This window comes from Schistocerca americana, chromosome 1, assembly GCF_021461395.2.
Source record: "Schistocerca americana isolate TAMUIC-IGC-003095 chromosome 1, iqSchAmer2.1, whole genome shotgun sequence".
NCBI lineage: Eukaryota > Metazoa > Arthropoda > Insecta > Orthoptera > Acrididae > Schistocerca > Schistocerca americana.
In genome coordinates, this window is record NC_060119.1 from 527,623,963 (window position 1) to 527,649,666 (window position 25,704).

The window sequence follows — 25,704 nt, forward strand, 5'->3', positions numbered from 1 at the left end:
ACTCACTCACATCTAGATAACCTGCCATTGCAGCAGCAGTAACCAATCTAACAACTGCCCCAGACAGCTGTTGTCTTATATAGGTGTTGCTGACCACAGTGCCGTATTCTGCTGGGCTTACATAACTCTGTATTTGAATATGCATGCCTGTACCAGTTTCTTTGGTGCTTCAGTGTGTGTAACAAAGACTAGCAGTCAGTTCCTTGATTGTCAGTACATCTTAAGCAGTTGAGTTTTTGGCTACACTTTTGGAATGAAATGTATTCACTTAACTTTCATATGTTTTTAATTATCTGATACAGAAAATAATTGCTTACAAACATGAATTACAGCATGTCGTCAAAGTTCTCGGAAGGTAACACTTCATGAACAGGCTTAAAAGTCCCATATTATCTCCATAATATATTGTAGACCATGGTTGTGGCATATGAAATGAATTATTTTATGGTTTGCAAGTCTGCCTGCTTAGCTGACTGGTAACATGCATACCACGGGCCCGGGTTCAGTTCCTGGCCAGGTTGGAGATTTTCTCCACTTGTAGACTGGATTTGTGTTGTCATCATCATTTCATCCTCATCACTGGCACGCGAGTCGCCCTATGTGGCATTTACTGCAATAAGACTCGCACTTGGCGGCCGAACGTCCCCGGATGGGGCCTCCCGGCCAACAGTGCCATATGATCATTTCTTTTTTTTATAATTGTTTACAAATATAACAATGGAAAAACCTGTATGGAATAACAATAATACAGAAAGGATATATTGCTACTTGTTTGAGGAGGAGGAATTGTGTAGCAGACAGGAAAAATGAGGAAGACTCCTAAAATATTAAGTTTCTGGACAAAGTCCTCCTTCCAAAATTGAAAAAAAAAAAAAAAAAAAAGTAATACTACGGCCACAGCCTCCAGGCACTGGAGCCTAACTGTATCTGCTTTTGAAATGAGTAGCAGTCCATAATAAAGAAAATCCTGTGCAGAACTCAAGTTCTACTGGATTTGTTAATGGTTCCAGTTTTTGCATTAGGTGATACAGTTCAGGATTTCCTGACAAGAACATGAATTGAAAATTGACAATGAGAGGTGGTAGTATAGACCGCAACAAGGAAAAAAAAATCCAGCAAACAGGGCCTCTAAAATGCATGCTGTAAGAACTATGAGCATTTGTTCACCTTCACTACTGTGAAACACATCTCTTTACTGCAAGCTCTTTACCATCACAAATAACTTGCGGATTATAGTAAACAACTGAGGTCACATTCATCTTGTTATTGTCCAGGGATGTGGCATGCAATAAACATATCTCACTGTATTTACTGTAAATCAGTTCTGGGTAATTGCAGTGCATTCATCAATTCTAATGGAACTAGGTTGTGTTCTGATAAGTGCGTGAAATGCTTTTACAGTGTAGTTTTATCATTACACAGGCCAGCATTACCACTTACCTGGTTCCATTAAAACTAATGTATCTGCTGCACTTACCAGAACTGTGAATACAGTTTACAGTGCCAACACTAACAGTTATTTAACACCCTGTGTAACTGCAATCGTAGGTAGCAAGCACATCCACTCATCGTGTTGTTAATTAAAGGATGAAAAAGCTATTTAACACAGGTGATGCAGAAGATCTACCTGCCACATTCACTAACGCTTGCACTGCCTCTGGTACAGCTATCAGCTCCTGATAACCCTGCATAGTTTGCATTAAAAGTTGTTGTAAGTGTTCCATTGTTGAAACAAACCTGGAGACTCGCCTAATTATGAAAATTTTCATGGTTCAGTTAACACATGTTATGGATACTGAGCCATTGCCACTTTTGTAAAGGCAAGTTACACATAAGCTGCCAGCGGCCTGCCTGGGTTTATATACAAGAAGGGTTGCACACGTGTTGCTCCTCAGAAATGATGTTTAACACCTTAGCGAAACATCCATCACACTCCAAGACAGACTGCATCAAAGCCTACTCAGGCTGGCTTATTTGGCAGATTTCGGACGGTTCCATTAGGGGGCACTCTTGATAGTCAGTATCCTCTGGGTAGTGGGGCAAAAGCATTAGCCGCTAATGTTGTACCAGCTACTCAGTTTCCATATTGACATTGGGTGGTGCAGCTACATTGTACATCTGTGTGTTTTTTGTTTACTTATGACTTCAAGAAATGTATTCGACTAAATCAAAACTCCAAATGTCAATTTCATTTATAAATTATTTGCTGTTTAGTTTATGAAATCTCATTTGGAATTCATTCTTTTGTATTTCAGGCTGTAAGCAGTGAACTGGAGTCATATATTCAGGATATTGTAAATGGAACGGGTGAGAAAAAGCAAGATGGTGACGAGCAAGAACCAGGCAGGCCACCAAGAACAACAAAGACACCGTACCGTCGCAGAGGTATGCCTCCTTTTGTATGATTCTCATTCCATTCTATAAGGTGAAATTCATTACTTTAGAAAATGTTTTAGTTCAGTTCAACCCCATTATTTTCACCAAATGACAAAATATGATAAATTTAAATATAGGGTTTAAAAAGGAAATGTTAGTGTACAGTGTATCAACAGCCACTTTCTATGTAACGAACATGTGCCTCATACTCCAATTTACTGGCGAAAGGTCCTGGTAGATATGTTGCAGGCTATTCTGCAGATTACTACGCTCCCCTCCCCCCCCACCCTCCTCCCCCTGAGATAACCTTAAGTGTGAGCAACTGATTAAGTCTTCATTCAAATAAAAGAAACCTTGCTGCACATGTAATATATCTGGCTTTGCACCTCCAGAGAAGTCATTTTCATTGTGACTCAGAAAATCAGGAACCTTCCATAATTTTGAGTGAGCCAGATTGTATACACCACTCATCCCATAAAAAGTTTTATCTGGACCTCGCAAATTGTAAGATTTGTTATTACCATCTCTATTGGTGTTATTGAATCTTGATTTCTTCTCCTCTCCATTGGCTCTACTGTGCAGATTTTATCATAGCTGAACATTCCATTGTAGGTAGTTTGTGCACCTGCAAACTGTTTTGAAGCACATAGCTGACGGTACTTCCCATTGTACTGGTTAGGGTTTCTTCAAATTCCATTCATGTATTGAGTGAGGGACGATTGATTGCTTACACCCGTCAATCCACACCCACCCTTCCATAGTTGCAAACAGTAATGTTGTAAATCAAACCAGAAACCATCTTTGATGATGATACAGTATGTTTTTCTTTCTCCTCCCAACCCTGTGCTGGTGGCATCTTTTTTAGTAAGACACTGTTATAGACTAATGACAGGTAGCAAGCAGTGACCACTGGCATCTCAAGCACTAGATTCATGCCTCAGTCTCACCTGGGATGTATGTAAACATTCTATAAGCTCCCTTTGTTGGGAGTATCTTTAAAAAAATTCTCACTGTTATGTGCTTGCCACCCTCTGCCTCATTCTGTGTGCCCATTGTAATCTTACCTTCCAAATGTCACCATTAAAATTCTCTCTCTCTCTCTCTCTCTCTCTCTCTCTCTCTCTCTCTCTCTCTGCACAAGTTTTGAAAGCTTCAAGAGGAGTAAGATATACAAAAGAAAAACTTATCTTCATTTTCTCTTGCTGTTGGCTCCAATTTTTGCGTCTAGGGGTACATTATTGAGACTGAAATTTTGACTTACTGTGTTCCAGAAGACTAAATAATTGATGGACTACTATCTGTTGCTGTGATTTTCTTTTAGTTTATCCCATTTGTCTATATCACACTGACTTCACAATCTCCTTTTTCATAAAACCGTCAATTACATTGTTGCAAACAAAATTAAAAATACATGTGCATTTCCATACCCACATTCTTTGATACTCAAAAATTCCAAAGAGTTTACAAAGCAAAAGTGTTTACAAACTTTCTTGACAAAAGAAGCATCATCACCAAGCTATAACGTTATTTTACAAAGTGGATCCAGAAATAAATTTAATAATTAGTGTTAGATTGTGCCATTACTAATATGAATTTTAAGTATGCCTGTTATTTCGTAATTTAAAATATTTCTACAAGAAGAATAATTTTAACTGTATCGATTGTAACAACTTTGACAGTGAAATTGCAAATCTGAAGTCAGCCTCCCCCTGTACTAATAAGTATGGGGGAATCCATTTGTTGCAGGCAACAAATTTGGTAATTGGGTAGCCAGATGTAACAAAGCCTTTTACAATTGTCTTATTTTATGTGCTTACTATTCAAAGCCTGTGTAACAACCACCTGCTTCTCATCTGTCTCACATCTCGGAGAAGCTGTTCCTTCTTTGGAAGCCCAATACCACAGAACTTCCAATAGGAGGATCTTCATGGCATGGTGCTGCAGTCTCGGAGACGTATACTTGTTATGACATAAGCATGTCAGGGGGCTGTCTTTTGTCACTGTACAACGTCCCTTTAGCACCTCAAATATTAAAGAATGCACAAGCATCATGGCAGATTAAAACTGTGTGCCCGACCGAGACTTGAACTTGGGAACTTTGCCTTTCCCGGGCAAGTGCTCTACCATCTGAGCTACCGAAACACGACTCACACCCGGTACTCACAGCTTTACTTCTGCCAGTATCTCATCTCCTACCTTCCCAACTTTGCAGAAGCTCTCCTGCGAACCTTGCAGAACAGCATCACTAATGTGCCATTATTACACAAGTGCCATTCGGGCTCATTGGTCTCTGGATTCAAAATCCATTATCCTAACATATTACCTGTTATTGCCCACTATGAAAGCTTCTGATATCCTATTTTGCCAACCAAAGGTTTGTTTTTCGTACATACTTATATATTTACAGTATAAATTAGAGCCGTGCACTCTGTGGCGCTTTGTCACGGTCCTTGCGGCTCCCCCCCGTCTGAGGTTTGAGTCCTCCCTCAGGCATGGGTGTTTGTGTTGTCCATAGCATAAGTTAGATTAAGTAGTGTGTAGGCTTAGGGACCGATGACCTCAGTAGTTTGGTCCCATAAGACCTTACCAGAAATTTCCAATTTTATAAATTGGAGCAACTACTAACCATATCCCTCTTGTTCCCTTGACTCAATACTGTTAATTTATGGTTAGGCTGACTTCTGGCAAAAATCCATAAGTCTTGTATACTTCACTTGCCTTTCTTCCTGCCTGCTTCTAGGTCAGCTAATACTGCCGTTTTCAGATTAAGCAGTCTAGTAACTGCAAAAGGTAGTCCATAGAACTCTCTTATTAGTTTATCACCTTCACACTTCTCTTGTGATTCATAACTAAGACAGCATTGCCAACCTGATGCAATACTGGAACTCTCTTTTCCCATCTCTTTCTTCACCTCTCTCTTTCCTTAATCAATGTTCTCTAATATTTACTCCCAGCGTGCACATATCATCCTCACCCTCTGCTGGCAATTCAATCTTTAGTTACAGCTTCCCCTTCAGCATGCTTCTCTATTAGTGTTATTGGTGAAATCTGCATTACAGAATGTGGCAATTCATTCATCACCTGCTCAAGGTCTGTTACCAAATCTACCTGCTTAGAAGGTTTATTGGCATAATAGGTTCTCCCTAATATACTCTATTCTCGCATAATTCTCTCGCGACTGGGTTGGCTTGTGGGTGGTATTTTGAAATCAATATGTGATTCACACTTCCTCAAGCCATAAATTCATGGAATTGCGTAGCAGTAAACTGGGCGTCATTGTTTGATTGGTCAAACTTCTACTTGAAAAAGCTGTTCGGCAATCTCTGTATTTCATTTGGTAAATGTGGCCATAATCTGATGCACCTGTCACTAAGTGGAATGGTAAATTGAAATCTGGACAGACTACAAGTGATACTGACACTACTCTCTCCTTTATTAATTGAATTCTGATTTACAGTCTTGTGTTCATTTCAAGGTGAGTTATGTTCGAGTAAATGCCATCAAACACGACTCATTTCATACACAGTCTTCTATAAATTTTCTATAAATTTTCTATAAAATCCAACAAAACCTAAATATGATTTAAGTTGTCTCTTGTTTGATGGTCGTAGGCAGTGGCTAATTGCATCTAATCTGCTTGGGTCTGGTTTAATCCCTGGCATGTTTATAACATGCCCCAGAAATTTTACCTCACCGCTTATATATTTCATTCCCGCTAATCTAGTTAGCAACTCCTCAATGACGGGGGTTCTCTCACATTCAGTTTCATTTACTCTGTTCACTGTTTTTGCTCAAGTACCAGTCTTACTGATCAGTATAATTTATTAATTGCAACTAAATGGCTACTGCAACAACTGTCAGATGTTCAATAACATTCCTTGTTAACATTCTGTTAATCTCATGACTTATAGATGTTTTTGCTGCCACTGATATTGGATATAGTTTTATAGAATGTGATGTACCAGGCAGTACTTTTAACATACAAACAAAATCTTTAATAACTGCTGGTCTCAGCAAAGAAATACTCATATACTTACTTAGAAAAGCTAACAAATCTTTCTTTCCCTGTGTCATTAATCCCAAAGATTTACTTGTATTAGTCTTAATGGCCTCTATACTTCTTCAATGTAAGTCCATTCCACATTATTAAGACCTTCAGTTACCTGAGCTAGAGCAATAAGTGTTACAAGAACGAAGCCTATAAATTGTAAGATGCAGGACTGCCAAAAGTTAGTTGCCTTCTTTTACATGTCTAACTCTGTGTGTGACATATTTGCATTTTTTTGTGCTGTGATGAAAAAAATTTTCATTTTCTTCCCACATTTTACTCCTCCATAATTTTGACATTAGACCACCACAGCTTGGCAACGGAGGTAGACTTTTGCTTACTTGGGTGACGACTAACCTGGTACGGATTTTTTTGTCGCCTTTGGAACCGTGCCGATGCCTTGGCAATGTATAAAGCTTTCACAAAACTACAGGATGACCTTTAATTACATGTATTTGTTTACCTTTTTACAAAATTTGAACCATTTTGCAAAAGTTTGAAACATAGAAGTGGTATGCTTCAAAACCCTGCCAGAAAAACATGTATTATGTTTAGCTTGACTTTAAATCATCATATCTTGGCAACAGGTAAGGATTGTTTGGTAAAAATAACTATATTTTTACTTTATCCGTTTATCTACCTTCGTGCAAAGTTTGAATCGATTCGTAAAAGTTCAAAATAGAAGTGATGCACTTCAAAAACTTCCCCAAAGCAAGTGCTTTTTGCATGTTTTTATATGTAAAATCAAAACAGTGCACATAAAAATGCTGCTATTAGCTAAGCATTAATTTCAGCCCTATTAACTTTTTTTACAAAAGTAATGAATCAATTTGCACAATTTACCTGGTCATCATTCAAACTTGGCTCAGTATGCTGTAACATAGGTACAGGAAGAGAGATATTCAAATTGCTATACAAATAGCTGGTGGTCCAAGCTAAACAAAAACTTTGCCTCCACGCTGTAATGATATTAGAAGTAAATGTGATAACTATTGAAATACAATCTCGCAATATCTTCTCCTTTGCCCTAAGGAAATGTTACACTGCTGTGTTGAAAGCTTAAGGTAAGTTTATGGTCTGTCAACCTATCAGTGCCTAATATTTCAAGTACGTTCAGTCCTGCTACCATGTACATGGCATAGTGAAATATATATTCATTTAGCTTAAGTGTTACTAGTAATTCTGATTGGATTAGTTTACCTACTGATCTTGTAATAACCATTACTTATATTCCAGTCACCGGCACACTGGAAATGCACGCATCATATCGGACTGTTCTAAAAAGTTCTGGACAACACACAAGTCACTTCCTGATTATAAAATAATACACTGCTATGTTGCCTGTCGATCCTTGTCATTTAGGCTGGACGTATTTCTTGGTAGAGTCTTCCTTTTTTGCTCTAGTAATTCATTTCCTTTAGTAGTGCTGTTATTGTATCCTAATAAATAGGAATTCAAATTTGCGGATCGTTGTCATTCACTTTTGGAGACTGAGCCTCACTCTGGAGACACATAATTTTTCCATTTCCCTTTTACTAATATTCAGGTGATTAACAGCTCTACTGAATTGGTTTCCATTATCGGGGTTATGATTATTTCTCTCTGTTTGTCTCAACCTGTTTCCCTGTTGGTCATTAGTGTCACCTATAGGATTTCCCCCAGACTGCATGTTGTTGTTACTATTTGTGGCGTTATTTGTTGCTCTGTTATTGCAATGCTGTCTATTGGATTTTTTTTCCAGAGTATCTCTTTGTTCTAGGTAGTCTAAAAGATTATTTACTTTACCCTACTCTGTCTCTATCAACTTATCATGCGCCTTCCACGGTAGTCGACTTAAAATAACTGTCAACAAGTACCTCTAACGAATTGGGCCACCAGAGTATTTTGCTTTACTTAATTGATTTTCTGCAAATGCTCTGTATCCTTTGTAATTAGTATTGTTATGTGTTTGAAATCCTAATAATTCCATTCTCAATTTCTTCTGCACTTCTTCACGCCAATATTTACCTTCAAATTCTAATTCAGAGTTATTGTAAGCATTAAATTTGTCAAATTTTAATATATCCTGTTGTGCAGTGGTCCTGTAAGATGACTTACCAAGAACCTGGTTTTAATGTGGTCTGTCCACGTAGTGGGTAAGACATCCCCAAATGCTTTAAAAAAAAAAATGTGAAAGTACTGATGTAAAATCATCGCTTACACAATCGTTAAGTTTATCTTTATTTCTATTCATCGCATTCTTCCCTTTCTTGTACGTGAGTATGACACTCCGTCTTCAGGCCACAAATGGCCCATCGGGACCATCCGACCGCCGTGTCATCCTCAGATGAGGATGCGGATAGGAGGGGCGTGTGGTCAGCACACCGCTCTCCCTGTCGTTATGATGGTTTTCTTTGACCGGAGCCGCTACTATTCTGTCGAGTAGCTCCTCAGTTGGCATCACGAGGTTGAGTGCACCCCGAAAAATGGCAACAGCTCATGGCGGCCCGAATGGTCACCCATCCAAGTGCCGGCCATGCCCGACAGCACTTAACTTCGGTGATCTGACGGGAACAGGTGTATCCACTGTGGCAAGGCCATTGCCTGTACATGAGTATAGCCCTTACCTAATTTAGCATGTTGATTATTTCCAAGTGCACTGTGTATATTATAATGGGTAAAAGAATCACTAGTAATATTTGATGCAGAAGTTATTGCCTGAGGTATCATGTTCTGGGAAATATTCAAACCAGTCTTTAATGTTGGCTTCCAGTTACTATGAAAGATATATAATATCAACATGCAAATTGTTGTGTTTTGCAAGGCTGAGCTACAGTCATTAGCAGACATTATTAGCATCAGAACACAGCCCATAGACCAGGTGCTAAACTCCTCATGCAGCAATACTTGAGATACCTTACAGATTATTGGTATTGTACCAATTAAAGTACAGGGGCATACTGGACGTGTGAGATGACACTTCCCACAGCATGTTGTTTTTTAACAAACAGGAGCTCCTTCCCCACCCCATGCTCGTGTGGGGGCAGTAACTATGGTGATCAATATACTTACAGCTTCTTCAGTGTTCAGTGAACTTAAAACGGTGCAGTAGCTAAATGTTGGAACTGTGATTTCTATTTAAGTGACAGTGAAAGAATCTCCAAAAATTGTCTTATATTTTGTGTAGAAATAAAGAAGTTTCTTCACAAAACACACTGAGTAGGAGACAAATTTCAGTTGGACATTATGTGAGAATTTTCAAAGCACCACACACACAAACAACACTGAAAAACTTTCCTTATGTTTGTGTGTGTGTGCGCGCACACGCATCTGCAAGTGTCTTTTTTGTGGGATGTGTGCACGCATACGCAAGTGTCTTTTTTTGTGGGGAAAATAGTCATGTGGGGCATGATATACAAATGATAACTTCATAAGGAATGGTTTACCTGCAATTATTAGAAGTATCTAGTGAAGCATTGTTTCACTCTCAAGTGATAATTTCCTGTAAGTAATAAATACCATGGTTGGTTGCTTTATTGAAGGTACCAGACAGGCACCATCAACAGTTAAAAAGCAACCGCAAAAAGGGAAAACTCCTAGACGAAGAAAACCAAAAACACCTTCTTCTACATCTGAGAGTAGTGACCTGGAAGAATGAGAAACCTTTTAGGTATGTACACTATTGTCCACAGACATACTGTGAATGTACTCTTAAGAGCCACCATTGAGACAGTAATAAGTAGATAATTTAATAATCCGTCTGTGGTAAAAGTATTGCAGTAAATAAAAGCTCTTTTTTCTTATTATCATGGAATACATTGCAACCTTCGGGATTTGCTGTTGAGTTTTGAATACTACGTAATTTGTGCTAGCTTGTAACTATTTCGCTACCTGTTAAAAAATATTTTTAGTTACTGAATTTGTTACACTGATTTATAGAAGCATTAACGGTAAAATATTTCAAATGAATAGCATTTGTATTTTTGAACTGTAGAATTGTTTTTAAATGATGGCACATTTTACACTTATCTTTCAAATATAATATATTTGTGGGGAATATATATGTGTCAGCACTGTAGAGATTTCAAAGCTATTTTCATGCACAAACATCCAAAGCTACAATAATGGCCAGCAAATATATTTAATGAGAGAATGGATCATATTTGTTACGTGTACACTCTCTCTCTCTCTCTCTCTCTCTCTCTCTCTCTCTCTCTCTCTCTCTCTCTCAGCCTGACTGGTTAGTTTCCAGATAGGAAGCATGCATAAGAGAGAACTAATATTTACAAATGTTGTTGGACCAGTAATGCAACTGGAAGTGTGTTTCTATTTGTTCATTGCCCCTGTTCTCTTTAATGTATGTTGGGTTACCAGAAAATGAATATTACTGCTAGTTACTGGTTGCAGGGTGTATTTGCTGTTTTTGTTATTAAGATGTTAGTACTTGTGTTTGTGTTACTGCAAAACTTCGCATTACACAATATTAAAGTCTGGTAATAATTTCAGTGATGTATCTTTGTTTGTTTCAGGTTTTATTTATTTTAAATGACATAGGGGAAATTCTTCCTGCAATTAAGCCCATAATTTATACATTGAACAAAACATGACAAAGTGCAATATGTACAATCATAAGAAGGGCTACAAATGCTTTCATGCTGGCACACAACTATTTTAATGTGTCAATATGCATGACAACTTTAAACTGCCTTTTTGAAAACAGGAATAATTATTTTATTAATTTTTATATTTAATCTCCACCGATTCTCCGCAAGTAGGGCTCTGTATTATTGTATAACTGACCTGTTAGTTCTAAATGTACAGGATTTTATTTAGTTAACTGGTCACTGAATTAAATGTACAGTATCTCTGCATAGTGATAAAGTGCATGTGCACATTTTATGTATTGCTGCCAGTATGAATGAATTAGTTTTTACTAGTATTATAAGTGTCTTGTTATTTTATTGTTATCAAACAAGTAGTTGAATATGACTTTAAGACTTGTGTTGTTGTGTTCTCTAACCGAATTCTACTTTTACTGCGTTTTGAGACAAAACATGTTGAGCTACAGATGGTTAAACACTTGTCATGTGCTGAATGTGATGGGCCCAGAGAAAACTTACTAGATATACTTAAGGGTAGTTGAATGTTACACATGATTTAGAGGCAAAGGGAAGCAAATGAGATGGGCAGGGGGCAGCAGAGGTACTGTGTAAGACAACTGAGAAAACAGTACGGTTGCAGTCCATATACTCTCAACACTCAATGAAAAGTCGCAAGACAGGCTAAAGAGGAGAAAGAAATTCACAGAGCAACAGAATAGGTAGAGAATATGGGCTAGTGAAGACTTGAGTCCAGTAGAGGTTCAGTACTAAATGATGCTCTGGAGGGATGTGCAGCTTAATGGAATTGTGTTTTAGTTGGGAGAGAAGTTAGAGATGGCATAGGCTACAAAGCAGGAACTGAAATCAAACACTGCTTGCTGTGTCTTTTAAATGTTGAATTACATTTGGTCATAGTTGACTGGTTGGCCTCTCAGAAAATTACACATTAATCTGCAACATTTTTATCTTTAAAGCATAATATGGTATCTATATTTAACATTAATGTTGTACCTTTTCAGTAAAGGTAGTTGTCCATGTAGACTGAAAAAATTTAGACAATTAGTATTTTATCAAAGGTGCATACCAAATGGCCATTGCATTTTTTCTTGCATTGAGACTCCTGCTTTATGATTGTCTTTAAAGAATGAGATGCGTGACTTAATTAATTTAATGTATTAATGAATTTCAGTATACAATGTATCTGTAGGAGCTACTCACATAGATGTTCAGTGGAAGGCTGGCATATTTCACATCACAAAAAAATCCCTTGAATATGATCTGTGGGTATACTAAAAAGAATTATGATTGGCACAGTCATACAGCAAACGCAGGATCTTAATCATTCTTTCAAACAAGCAGAACAATGATACAAGCTGTATTGATTCAACACAGGCAGGAAAAACTGAACAAAAAATTAATGCAAATAATGAATGATAGGATACTAAAAGAATGGCACAGAACCAAACAACAGAGACAAAAAATAACCATAAAAAGATGTGCATAAATTAGCCACAACCCATACAAGGACTTTATACAAACAAATAGGATAAAGATGGCAACAGGAAAATCTGGCAACAAAGGAGTTCTATGGTTTACAAATATAAATTCACAATAAAAAATAGTCACAATGCAATGAGACAAGGAAATAAACATATTTACTCAAACTCGGATCTTATGTCAAAAAATCTCCCTAAAATAAAAATAAGCACATACTTATACCATAAATCAGTATGTTAGGAGAAAATTAGTTTAGACGCAATTAAGTTGCACATTTAATATGAAATATACAAGAGAAAAACTGAAAGTTAGAAATAAGGCGCAGTCCAGTGATGTTCAGATAAAATGGGTATGTGACTCAAACCTTAAACGAGAAGTAAGTTGTAGGTGGGACATTGACAAGGTCAAAGAGGAAGAAAAGTCTTACGAAGATGCTCTGTGATAGGCACCATACAGTTACAGAACAAGTACTTCTTGAATCAAAACTTAACATGACAGGTCAAAACCTTTTCCCATTTGGCAAGTGAGAAAAGAAAATACTATATTTCCTACATTGTGCATCCATTCATACACTGTGTTCCATAGATGCAGTGAGAGGGGGAAGTGGACCAAGTCCGCCATGGTCCTCTTAGAAATCATTCTGACATTAGCCTGGAATAGTTCGGGAAACCCAAATCAGGTAGCTCATTACAGAAAATACTGTATGGTCTTTAGAGATGTTTTTAGATAGGCCAAGAATATGATCGTCACATGAAGGAGAAACAAATCTCGGATTTTATTTATATTGGTTATTTCCATTCCAATACTGGTAATACTGTGTGTGTGTGTGTGTGTGTGTGTGTGTGTGTGTGTGTGTGTGTGTGTGGGTGTGGGTGTGGGTGTTCGATGACGATGATGATAATAGAAGCAAGAGAGTAAAACCTTGTTGCAGCACATGGCCTACTCCTTGTAAATAACATAAAGGGGACTGCCAAGCTTAACATCCCCATCCAATAGGAGGATCACCATCAATAATGTCACACCATCAGTTCATGAGACAGTGCAGAGAGGTACGGTATTTACACCAGGACATTGACCCAAAGCCTGGTGGTCAGAAACTGTGCGCCAGGGGCGGGCAAACGTTGCATGCTGCTCATGAGCGCACAGCACTGCACATGTGCTGTTGGTGTGCAATCATCGACCAGGGCAGTGGCGACAGCCAGCAGGTTGCGGCAGTGTAGTACCAGGCTAAGCTGCGGACGTTGATCCAAAGCGACCACTACATAGTGAACACTGTATTTCAAGATCTGGAAAATGCAGAGTGAATCAAGGAAATGGAGAAGTGGAGATTTGCTATCTTTTAAAAAGGAATGGGAGAATCATGTTTTCTTTGTGGAAAAACATGAAAATTCGAAATGTTTAATACATGGCAGTATTCTCGCTGGTCAGCGGAAGTTGAGTATTGAACGCCATTATAATAAATTTCACAAGGACGAGTACAATTTAGTGTTGGATTCTAAGCGGTAGGGGAAATTGACTGAGCTTAAGAAGAGCAATCTGACGATACTATATGAATCTGACATAAGTCGCTGTTGTCACGAGAGATCTGCGACTTTCTTTCGTCATGTCTCTCATCTGACCGATTCAACATTTTATGGAGCACTGTTTTCAATTTTTCAGGACGACAACAATGATAGCCCAGCAGTACGTGCAAGTTATAAGATTGCGCTTAATGTAGCAAGAGCAGGAAAACCATTTGCTGAAGTTGAGTTTATAAGGGAGTGCATCAATGACACTGCTGATTTACTTTGCCCACTGAATGCAAATCAGTTTCAAGCTATCACTATTTCTCAGCGAACTGTAAGTCATCGTATAAGTGCCATGGCAGGAGACATTTACTGTCAATTAAGGAGTGCAGTGCAGGAATTTATTGCATTTTCCATCTCACCTGATGAGTCCACAGATATTTCAGACACCATGCAATTAGAGATTTATGTCCACTGCGTGGACACTGCTCTACACATAACAGAGGATTTTTTAGATATGAAATCTTTAAAAAGCACAACCACCAGTGCGGACATCCTAAAAGCCTTTGAAGAAGCTGTCAGTTCAGCTAGCTTAAACTGGGGACGTTTGGTGTCGGTGACAACAGAGGGAGCACCTGCAATGAAAGGGGATCAAATGGGATTTGTTGGATTACTAATAAAAAAGCTATAGCGTACAGAACAATCATTGTACAGTATCCACTGCATTTTGCACCAAGAAGTACTCTGTGCAAAAGAAGAAAAGCTGGGGGACGTCATGCAAGTGGTTATTCGGGCAGTCAGTTATTTGAGATCCCACGGACTTACACATAGACAGTTTCACACATATTTAGCTGAAATTGGGGAAGAGTACGGTGACATACCATACCACAGTGAAGTCCGCTGGCTTAGCCATGGTAATGTACTCAAGAGATTTTTTGAGCTGAGAATAACAATAAATCAGTTTTTAAAGGACAAAGGAAGGTACGGCCCCAAGTTAGAAGATCCAGAGTGGGTTGCTGACCTTGCATTTTAAGTGGACATTACCGGGCACGTGAATGCATTTAACACAAGTTTGCAAGGAGAAAATCCAGCTAATCTGTGAAATGGCTGAAAAGGTGCAAGCTTTCAGTCGCAAGCTTGAGCTGTGGGAACGACAGCTCTCGTCAGGGAACACAGTGCATTTCCTTACTCTGCCTATTGTGCGAGAACAGAATTGCAAAGAATATGTTTCCGTACTTAGTTCAATAAAAGAGGAATTTCTCAAGCGATTTGGAGATATATCATATTTATCCCAAGCTTTTGAATGGTTCTAGAGACCATTCGCTGTTTCTGTAGATGATATTCATCCCAATTTGCAAATTGAATTAATAGATCTACAGTGTAATTCTCGTCTGAGAGACAAGTTCTTTTGGCAAGACGTGTAATAGACTTTTATCACGACTTTCTACTGCAAGAGTTTCCTCATCTCCATCGAAAAGCTGCGTAGATAATGTCAGTGTTTAGCTTGACATATGTTCGTGAGAGATTTTTTTTTTGTAATGAAAATTAGTAAGTCTCAGTTAAGAGGAAACATCAGTGATAAAAATTTACGTAACTGTTTGCGTTTGTCTGTATGTAGAAATTTTGTTTCAGACATTAAACGTATTGTAAACTCTTCCTGTGATAATTCAATAAAATGTATCATAGGTAATAGGTACTCTTTCAAACCATGATTTCTTTCAAGCACTTCTACTAACCTTATTCCTTCATTTAATAAAGCAAGCTAGGAAAGAAAACGCTTTACAGAGGAAGGAGTAGAGAGACGGTATGATTGGAGAGAAGCGGGTGGCCAGCTTGCCCATGTGCATGCAGAACACCTGTTAACTGCACACGTGCAAGTGCACCACACACGTGCAGGATTCCGGCCCACCCTTCCTGTACGCCACCACCTCTCCTACCCTTGCCCGCCAAATACTGGCAGTGAAACTTTTTTCCACCACCAGAATTCAAAGTGTTGGATTCAGACTGTTTTAGTAAGAGGTGTCAATGAAATTTTCATTGTCACTACAAATGGTTCCTTATTACTTGCAACTTAATTGCATCAAAACTCATTTTCTCCTCACATATTGATTTGTGGTATACATGAGTGCTTCTTTTTACTTTATGGAGATTTTTTGGCATAAGATCTGAGTTTGGATAAGTATGTTTATTTTCTTGTCTTGCTTGCATTGTTTCTATTTTTTATTGTGAATTTATATTTGTAAATCCATAGAACCCAAACAAACCAAGAGAAGTGTGCGTTAGCTACCTCAACCACAGAGACAGATCAAATCTCGGATTGAAATTGAAATACGAATATGTGAGGTATCTGAACAACAACAAGAAAGTTCAGTTTACTAGATCACAAAATAGGAAAACAAGAGCTATTAGTTACATTACTGAGGCAATTATGTTGTTACTGTGGGTAAAATTTCTTCCACACCCCCAATTACAAATTATTTCTTACCAAACATTTTATTAATATACAAACAGATGATACAACCATTTGAATGAAATTGCAAGAAAATTAAGGCACTATTAAGTGAATTAAGTGTAAACATTCATATGGTTACTATCTGATGCAAAGTAGTATAGTGAAAATTTGTACGGCATATGTAAATGGGCTATATTGTTTCAAGAATGAACCCTTCACAGTGTCGTGTAGTCTGTGCAGTAGTGAAACTTCCTAGTAGATTAAAACTGAGTCGGACCAGGATTCAAATCTGGAAGTGCACATGCTTCTCCATAGTGCAAGACTGAGCCACAAAAACTTTAGCTATACTTCATGAATTACCACAAAATTAAGTACTGTACTGTAAGACATGAAATTGAAGTAAACAATGTGTGTTAGTGTTTTGATTTTTTCGTCACCTTTGGCTGGCAACATTCACGTGACAAAGATTTGATAGTTGTATGGTATGCCGCTCTCAAATTAATTTATTGTCAATGTGAAATCTGAAGAATATAACACTGTTAGTCTTTTCGATCTCCATATTTTCATATTTTGTACTTATTTTGGGTGAAATTGTTCTAAACTGCATATGGTGAGAAGCACAATGACAGTTAACTTGTTAGGAATCATTTATAGTGACAATGAAAATTTCATTGACACCTTTTACTAAAACAGTTTATCACACAATAATATTGATGAAAGTCATTAATGTAAAGAAGAAGTAGTAAATACTCATCAGATTATTCCTGTTTCCAACCACAATGTGATTCCCACAAAAGGTACAGTACTGGTGTTTTTCACACAACTGCAAAGGGTGTTATAGTTTCTCCAATATCTTCCAGGAGAAGAGACTGCGCTTCATGAGTTAATTTTTGTTTACCTTCTGTGTTTCATTTTGAGCTATCACTAATATCTGTGAAGTGCTCATCCTATACTGTTTACCAAACAAGCCATTCCTTTGTGTAATACACTTTTTTGTTGTATTTTTATCCTTCTCAGTGCTATGTGTAAAAAACAGGGGAATCTTCAAGGAGTTGCTGCTGTCGCCTCCTCCCCCAGCCCCACCGCCATCCTCACCCTGCCCAAAAAATCATTTCATCACTTCCTCCCTTGGTAGTTCTTTTATTTTGTTTTCTGTAACTGTGGCACATCACTTGTGGCATTCATTTGTATGTGAGCTTCAAATATAGGTAAAATCAGTTTGTAGTCAATCTATATTGCTGTCGATATTTTCTGTTTTGTATAATCTGTTGTTTAGAGAGCAAGAAAACTAATTATTTACATTGAGAAAATATGAAATGGATGGTGGGTACTAACTACTAGAAATTACCTGTTCAAACTGCACCTTTACAAGCTGGCCTGAGTGGCCGAGCGGTTCTAGGCGCTACAGTCTGGAACTGCGCGATCGCTACGGCCGCAGGTTCGAATCCTGCCTCAGGCATGGATGTGTGTGATGTCCTTAGGTTAGTTAGGTTTAAGTAGTTCTAAGTTCTATGGGACTGATGACCTCAGTAGTTAAGTCCCATAGTGCTCAGAGCCATTTTGCACCTTTACATTACCCCTCCTCAGCAAAAATCTAAGTAGCTCTTTTTCTCTTGTGTGTGGAATGTTTTGCTGACTTGCCTTATGACTAGTTTGTGACAGCATTGTTCAAATCGTATTCCTGTAAGCATAGTGTGATGCTATCCAAGACAAAGATTTATAACAGTGGCATTGATGTCTTTGAATGCTGCATCCTGGTAGCATCCATGATTCATTTTTGTCTGATACCTGTTGTGCAATCATCAGTAACCTAAACCTCAAAGTCAAATTTCAGCAATATAACATCCCAGAAGGTTTAGCAGAAGAAATATTCTATTAACCTAAATACTTCAGATTTCATGTTATAAAAACTGTACCACCTCATGTTTTTCTTTGTTTATTCAGCTGTAATTTGATACTTTGTTACTGACATATATTAAATTATTGGGTATAGTACTTGTCTTGTGATTGTACAATGTCACTTACTTAAAGTATTACAGTATACTGTGTGGGTGGGCGGGCGCGCACGTGGCTGCGTGGCCATGTGCAGGTGCAAGCATGTGTTTTGTGATATCAAGTTGAATAGTATTCAGGGAAAGTGCTTATCTATATGCCACACAAACAATAGATTGCAGTGTGAAAATGTTTGCTGTTTTTTCTTGTCAAATGACCATTGCTTCCATTTCTTAGTAGCCTCATTCAACTGTACAGTAATTCCCACTTGCAGCTCTCTAGTCTATAACTAGACATCTGCTGGGTGGCTCTTCGTCAGTCAAATGACCTCTCATTCGTCTCCGAGTTTCTCTACACCTCTTATGGCAGTACTGGAGATAACCACAAGGAGTGCACTTTTTGTAAACTCCAACTTACTAGCCACCTAACTGGGTGTGCCGACCAGCTCTGGTTAAGTCTGTTTTCCATATGTTTAAGTGTACATACATATTAAAAGTTCACTAAAACTGAATGAAAGGTAAGTATTTACTTGCTTTTACTCATATCACCCTTATGGGTTATGTCCATAATAATAATAAAGCAAAACAAGCAAGAAAATATACAAAGGAGCTGCATTATTTGGCATGGCCTTTATTGTGAATAAAGACGTCCTTGACTGTTGTAGATGTAAATCAAATCAGCAACAGACTAATGACCATAGGAATTAAGCACACCAACAAAGCATATATATTTTAATGTTCATTTACCTACTAACATTGACATTGACAACAAAAAAGAATCTGTGAAGGCAGAAAAGTTTTGGGAAAAACGTGAAATTGAAATGTCCAAAATTCCAGAGGGGGACATTAAAAAAAAATTCTTCTTGGTGATTTCAACGCACAAATTGGTAAAGAGATGACATCAGGCTCATTGAGTTTTGCCAACAGCACAATCTAAAACTCATGTCAATATCACTTCGAAAAAACTCTAAGAAACAAAAAATGTGGTGATCTGCAATCCTTCAGCTAGGTGAATTTCAAATAGGCCGTATTGCAATCTCCTGTGATTTCCAAAAGAAAGAAACAGTGTTTAAAGTCCACAGAGGGAGATTCTGACCATTATCTTATCAGATTCAAAATTAAATTCACACCAACAGGGAAATGCCAAAAGAAAACTCCACTAATTCCCAAATTTGATTTAGAAAAAATCCAAGAATCAGTAATTACAGAAATATGACAAAACAACCTACAAACAACTGGAGATATTTCCAAATGAAAATTGTACAGAAAACAAGAGAATTGCTCCCATTAAAGAAAAAAATCTGAACGTTCATGGTGGGATTCAGGTTGTGTTAATACAATAAGGGAGATACAGTGAGCCTTCTTAAATTAAAATTGTGACAAATTGGAAATCACACTACATAAGTCGGAAAACAAAATACTTAAACAAACTGATAGAAAATATCTTAAAGAACAGCTAAACTCAATTGCAGAAGACTTCAGAAACCACAAAGCAAATGTCTTTTCCAAAACATTTGCAAATCAAACCAAAGAATACACTCCACAAAACATGTTTCAGGAAACAAAAGAAAAGTGTCAAGAATTAGCCTAATATTTCTTACAACTTCTAAATTGCTCACAACCAAGTACGAGATTCGTCAGATTACAACTGGAACACAAGAATGAAACTTAACTACTGCCAATTCAAATAGAAAATTTATAGTCACATTAAAAAGCTCAAAAATAATAAAGTCATCAGGAGAAGATGGAATTGTAGCAGATTTGCCAAAGAACCTTGGACCAAATTCCTTAAGGAACCACTCAAATCATCCCAAGAAATTTGGCAGACAGAAAATATTCCAGAGGACTGGAAATGTGCACAAATTCGCCCATTGCAAAAAAAGGGAGAGAGATAAGATGTAAACAGCAACAGAGGTATAGTCAATAATAAAATTTTGTCCGCATGTCTCTTAAAAGAGCACAAGAACAACTGAAAGATACAATTTCAGATTACCGGGCAGGCTTTTGATGTAATAGATCATACCCGGAACAGATCTTCAATCTTAAAACTATTTTTAAAAAATCAAGGCACTCAAGCCGAACTCAATACACAAAGTAAATAGTTTTAGACAAAGTAGCCTATCCCTGATGTTATTCAATCTGTATATTGAGCAAGCAGTAAAGGAAACAAAAGAAAAATTCGGAATAGGAATTAAAATCCATAGAGAAGAAATAAATACTTTGAGGTTTGCCAATGACATTGTAATTCTGTCAGACAGCAAAGGACCTGGAAGAGCAGTTGAACGGAATGGACAGTGTCTTGAAAGGAGGATATAAGATTAACATCAACAAAAGCAAAATGAGGATAACAGAATGTAGTCAAATTAAATCGGGTGATGCTGTGGGAATGAGATTAGGAAATGATACACTTAAAGTTGTGAATGAGTTTTGCTATTTGGGGAGCAAAATAACTGATGATGGTCGAAGAAGAGAGGATGTAAAATGTAGACTGACAATGGCAAGGAAAGTATTTCTGAAGAAGAGAAATTTGTTAACATTGAGTATTGATTTAATTGTCAGGAAGTCGTTTCTGAAAGTATGTGTATGGAGTGTAGCCATGTATGGAAATGAAACGTGGATGATAAATAGTTTAGACAAGAAGAGAATAGTAGCTTTCAAAATGTGCTACAGAAGAATGCTAAATATTAGATGGGTGGATTACATAACTAATGAGGAGGTATTGAATAGAATTGGAGAGAAGAGAAATTTGTGCCACAACTTGACTAGGAGGAGGGATCGATTAGTAGGGCATATTCTGAGGATCGATTAGTAGGGCATATTCTGAGGCATCAAGGGATCACCAACTTGGTATTCGAGGGCAATGTGGAGGGTAAAACTCGTAGAGGGAGACCAAGGGATGAATACACTAAACAGATTCAGAAGCATGTAGGTTGCAGTAGGCACTGGGAGATGAAGGAAGCTTCCACAGGTTAGAGTAGCATGGAGATCTGCATCAAACCAGTCTCCGGACTGAAGACCCGAACAACAACAATGAAAGAATGGAAGTAAGAAAACAAAACTTTTGGAAGCCAGTCGAACTAGGAAGAAGTCGAGGAAAAATTGAATGTTCCATATTTAGCATTTGCAGATGAGCTAACAATTGTAACAGACAGTAAAGAAACAGCAGTAAAAGAAATTGAGACCCTCAAAGGATGTGAAAAGAAAGTTGGCCTGCAAATCCCCTTTGAGTGGACTGAATTAATCTGTTCCAAGTACGTACTCCGAAACTTAAAACAAATTATGGTGAAATTGGCAGAGTCAAACATGTTAAGTATCTCAGTGAAATTATTGAACCAACAGGACTTGAAAAAATAGCACAAAAAATCAGATTGTAGAAAATCGAGAAAGCATCCAGGCTTGTTCAAAATTTGTGTAACAAAAATGTCTGTCAGAAGGCACTAAAATTAGACAGTACAACACAGTAATCAAGTTGGCAGTCACATAAGCAAGTGAAACACTCTCATTGACTTGAAAACTAGATTTATAAGAAACTAAAAAAGTAGAGAGAGAGAGATCATTAGAAAAATTATGGGACCGCAGTACACACAAGGTGGATACAGATTGCAAACCATCGAGATGACAGAAAAAGAATCAAACATCGAAACTGACATCGGAAAGAGATGAAGTTCTATGGATGGCTAGACAGATTACCTGGAAACAGAAAACAGACTAACTAAACATCTATTGGACTGTATGCTGGTAACTGAAATTAAAAAGGATTCGACAAAAGCAAAAATTGATATAACACAAACTTCAGACAGGGATACATCCAGAAGCAAACTTGACAGGTGGAAATTTACTTCCCAGACGGAAACAACCAAGTGGGCCAAGGAAATAAAGAAGGCCTTTGGGAAGAATATTAAGAAATATTGGGAAAATAAGAACCACCTTAAGAAAGATTGAAAATCGCGTGCTTATCTTTCTCCAATGAGGACATTCGTTAATAATGTGCAGAGAATAAAACAAGGCTTCCAGTTCCCAGAAGATCAGGGAACACTTAAAAAATTCTGACAGCCAGTGAATATAGGGGGCATTTTTGGAAAAGTAGGGCAGTGTTTTAAATTTGGTTGTTTTGTATTAAAAATTGAAGTATAGTAAGAACTATTAATAGATGTACCAATATAGTATTATGCCATATTCACGTAATCAAGCATACTATTGTAGGCTGGTAAATCTTCTGTTTCTATTCTTTTTTTGTCGGCTGTGTAGTGAAGTATGTACCATTTTTGCACTAAATTTTACACTTCTTTCATTTTGGATAATCAGAACTATAAGGTACTTTGTAAAGTTATCAAACTGAATTTAGACTTTTGAAATGGAAATACAACAGTTGGGGGTGGTTTCTCGAAAACAAAAAATTTGTTGAAAGCATCATGAGCAAATTTAAGTGCTCAAGGAACAGTAGAAAATGCAATAAGATTCCATCAAAGCAATCAGAATATACCAGTTACCAAAGCACTGTTAACCACTCCAAAGAAGGTATCATATTAGGAAAACCTGAGAATGTCTAGAAAAGTTGAAAGAAAGTAGAGTTTTACCTACAGAAATCAATAAACTTGAGAAGTTGAAGAAATCAAAGTAACTTGAAGCTTTAAAAGAAGAAGATAAGATCAACTTAAAATAGAAAAATTATGGGTTTGTGCGAGCTACATTTTAATAATGTAATGTACAAAAATATATAAAAAAAAGACAACATAGGTTGACTATTGTGATAGTGAAGGCTAGTAAATAGAAATATATTTATTTCCTTGGAAAGTCTGTTTGCTTTGGTTGTTTCTTAAGCTCATGAAGACTTTTACCCTCACATTGCCTTCAGCAGTTTCTACCAGAACTTTTCCTTTAATTAAAATATCGGTATCATTTACTGAAGTAAAACACCTGCAAGTGTGAAGCAATCCTTGCGATATCAATATAATTTCTGTGAATGAAGAGGAAAAAGCAAGGACTGTAATTTTTTGTTACTAGCTTGCAAGATGTAGGTCTGAATGCATGACTGTAGTATCAGACATAATTGCTGTATAGTTGCCATAATGTAAATGCAAATTAATTCTATGATTAGGTCCACCTCTGGACATTATATGAATAAGTCAACCTGTGGACAGGAAATTGAGAATTTAGTGAAAGTAAAGTCAGCCATTTGTGCTCGAATGATCGCAGAATACATCATAAGTTTGAAAGGGTATGCATTTCTCGTAATTCATGACTTTTGTGTACCTAGTACTTAACATTGGCTTACCTTAAGATCGCCAGGTTTAAGGGATAGTAGATGATAGAACCTACAAGCCTTTTTTTAATTTCATTTGGGAATATGAATCGTTCTGCTACAATACAACTAATATCAAAGGCTGTTCTCCACTTTCTGTTGAATCTGTACATGTCCTTGCAGTCTTAAGAGTAATGAAAGTGCTTTTCCAAATTGCACACTCGAAATAACATTAATTTAGGAAGTAGCTTTTTCCAGCAGCCACGTAGAAGACTGACCCAAAGAAATCAAGAAAGATCTAAATACACAATAAAATTGCTCGTTCAACATTTGCAAGCTTTTAAGTTGAGTCCACACGATGCCTTTTTGTGTTCAACTTTACGCGTGCATAATTTCCTGGAAATGGAGGCCGTGCATAAGCGCATTGTTACTCGCCCTCGATGGGAATCTTTGCGCTATTTAGCAGACAACAGGTAGCTGGAGTCGATATTTGTTTGATTATGTTGTGTGTTGAGGTTATGCTGTAAAGCAATTTATGTGCAATAATATCTGTTGACTCCTAAAGTTGCGGGTCGGGGTTCCGGTATCAGCGGATTCCCCAATGGCTGACATCGGCCGGAGATAGCTGATCTTTTCAAATCAGTACGCCACTACGTGCACGGTCACACTATAGCCAATCCTGGCTTCCGAACATACAGACTTAGGACAGTAATACGTAAAATTCAAATCAGTTTGTTCTCTTCGGTCAAATGGGCCGTTCTCCCACACGAAATATGGAGTGTGAGAAACTGATAAGTTTACTCGAATAATTCGGACTGAAATCGCAGGTTTATTCGAAACCTCGAATAGGAAAAATCTTTATTGGAAATTTTAATCATAGATAATAACCTCAAAGAAACAAGTTGTTCAAGTGAATAGGGCGCATCCTGTAGATTTGTAGGTACTGTATTGCATTTTCTTTTTTTTTAGGGTGACATTAGTTTTATGCAAATTATTATTAGTGCTTAGTGGCGTTTTATGCCAGTAGGGTAGTGATTCTGTTAATGTGGTTTGCAAATGTGGTGTACGATATGTACTTCCATCTTTAAGTGCTTTAGGTTTTCAGAACTACCTTAACTTGCACTTTGCGCTTGTCTTTCACTCGAGTACTAAACGACAGTCATTGAATGTTAAGTGACTTACATCTTCACAACTTTAAATAAATACCAAGAAATAGAGTGTTTATAACGTGTTTTTCAAGGTCACCATGAATTATCTCGAGTATGTACCAGAACGTTTCTCCCGTCATCTCATATATTCGTAAAACTTGTCTTGTTATTACAATAATTAAGGACAAGGGTATAGTACTCACTACATTCTTTATGGGACAAGAAAGATCATTCACATGCAATCGGAGTCTCTCTAATTAGAAGCCGCTATGCAGCAGTATCCAAGCACAGAGGTGTCGTGGTATCCATCCCACCCTAAGAAGTTAAAATTTAAGCTACTGCATACATAGAATAGATTCTAACCTAACCGAACCTCCTTGACCTTGCCAATAAACTGACGGAGGAGATCGGACGCACTATGACCGCGCTGCTGGCCGATGTTACCATGCGACCTCAGGCGACGGTGTCTGACGACCGTTGTCAGCACATTGAACGCAACCTAAGGAAGCAAGCTTAAGTTTATAGATGATTACAGATATAGAAAAAAGTCGTGTGAAATACCTCTCCTGAAGATCATTTGAATAAAAATTCGAGATGTTGCCCTGAGCGTCACGTATTAGTTTAAAAATCTCCAATCATATTTGTGCAAACAATAAGATACCATAAATTTTGAAGTAGGAAGTGATTATAATAACCCAAAAATTTATGTAAAGTGCTTATGAAAACTGTGGACGAGTATTCATGCTATGGCTACTTAAAAGGACAAGAAGTGAGGAGCATGGCATCTGAACAGAGGAACACTGGGCGACTCGCACGTCGGTGTTGCGGATGAAATGAGGATGAGGACAACTCTACACCCAGACCC

The 25,704-nt window shown here is 37.5% G+C and overlaps 1 protein-coding gene and 1 pseudogene across 1 annotated transcript in view; one reads left to right on the forward strand and one right to left on the reverse strand.

Moving 5' to 3' along the window:
* LOC124624589 (condensin complex subunit 1) overlaps positions 1-11,342 on the forward strand; it is a 213,413-nt gene extending 202,071 nt beyond the window's left edge. Inside the window, exons 24-26 of the mRNA XM_047149116.1 lie at positions 2,256-2,385; positions 9,946-10,073; positions 10,933-11,342. Of these exons, the coding sequence (XP_047005072.1) occupies positions 2,256-2,385; positions 9,946-10,061 (246 nt within the window). The 3' untranslated portion in view covers positions 10,062-10,073; positions 10,933-11,342. The remainder of the gene's footprint in view (positions 1-2,255; positions 2,386-9,945; positions 10,074-10,932) is intronic.
* On the reverse strand, positions 8,891-9,008 carry LOC124554742 (annotated as a pseudogene).
* Positions 11,343-25,704: the final 14,362 nt, after the last annotated feature.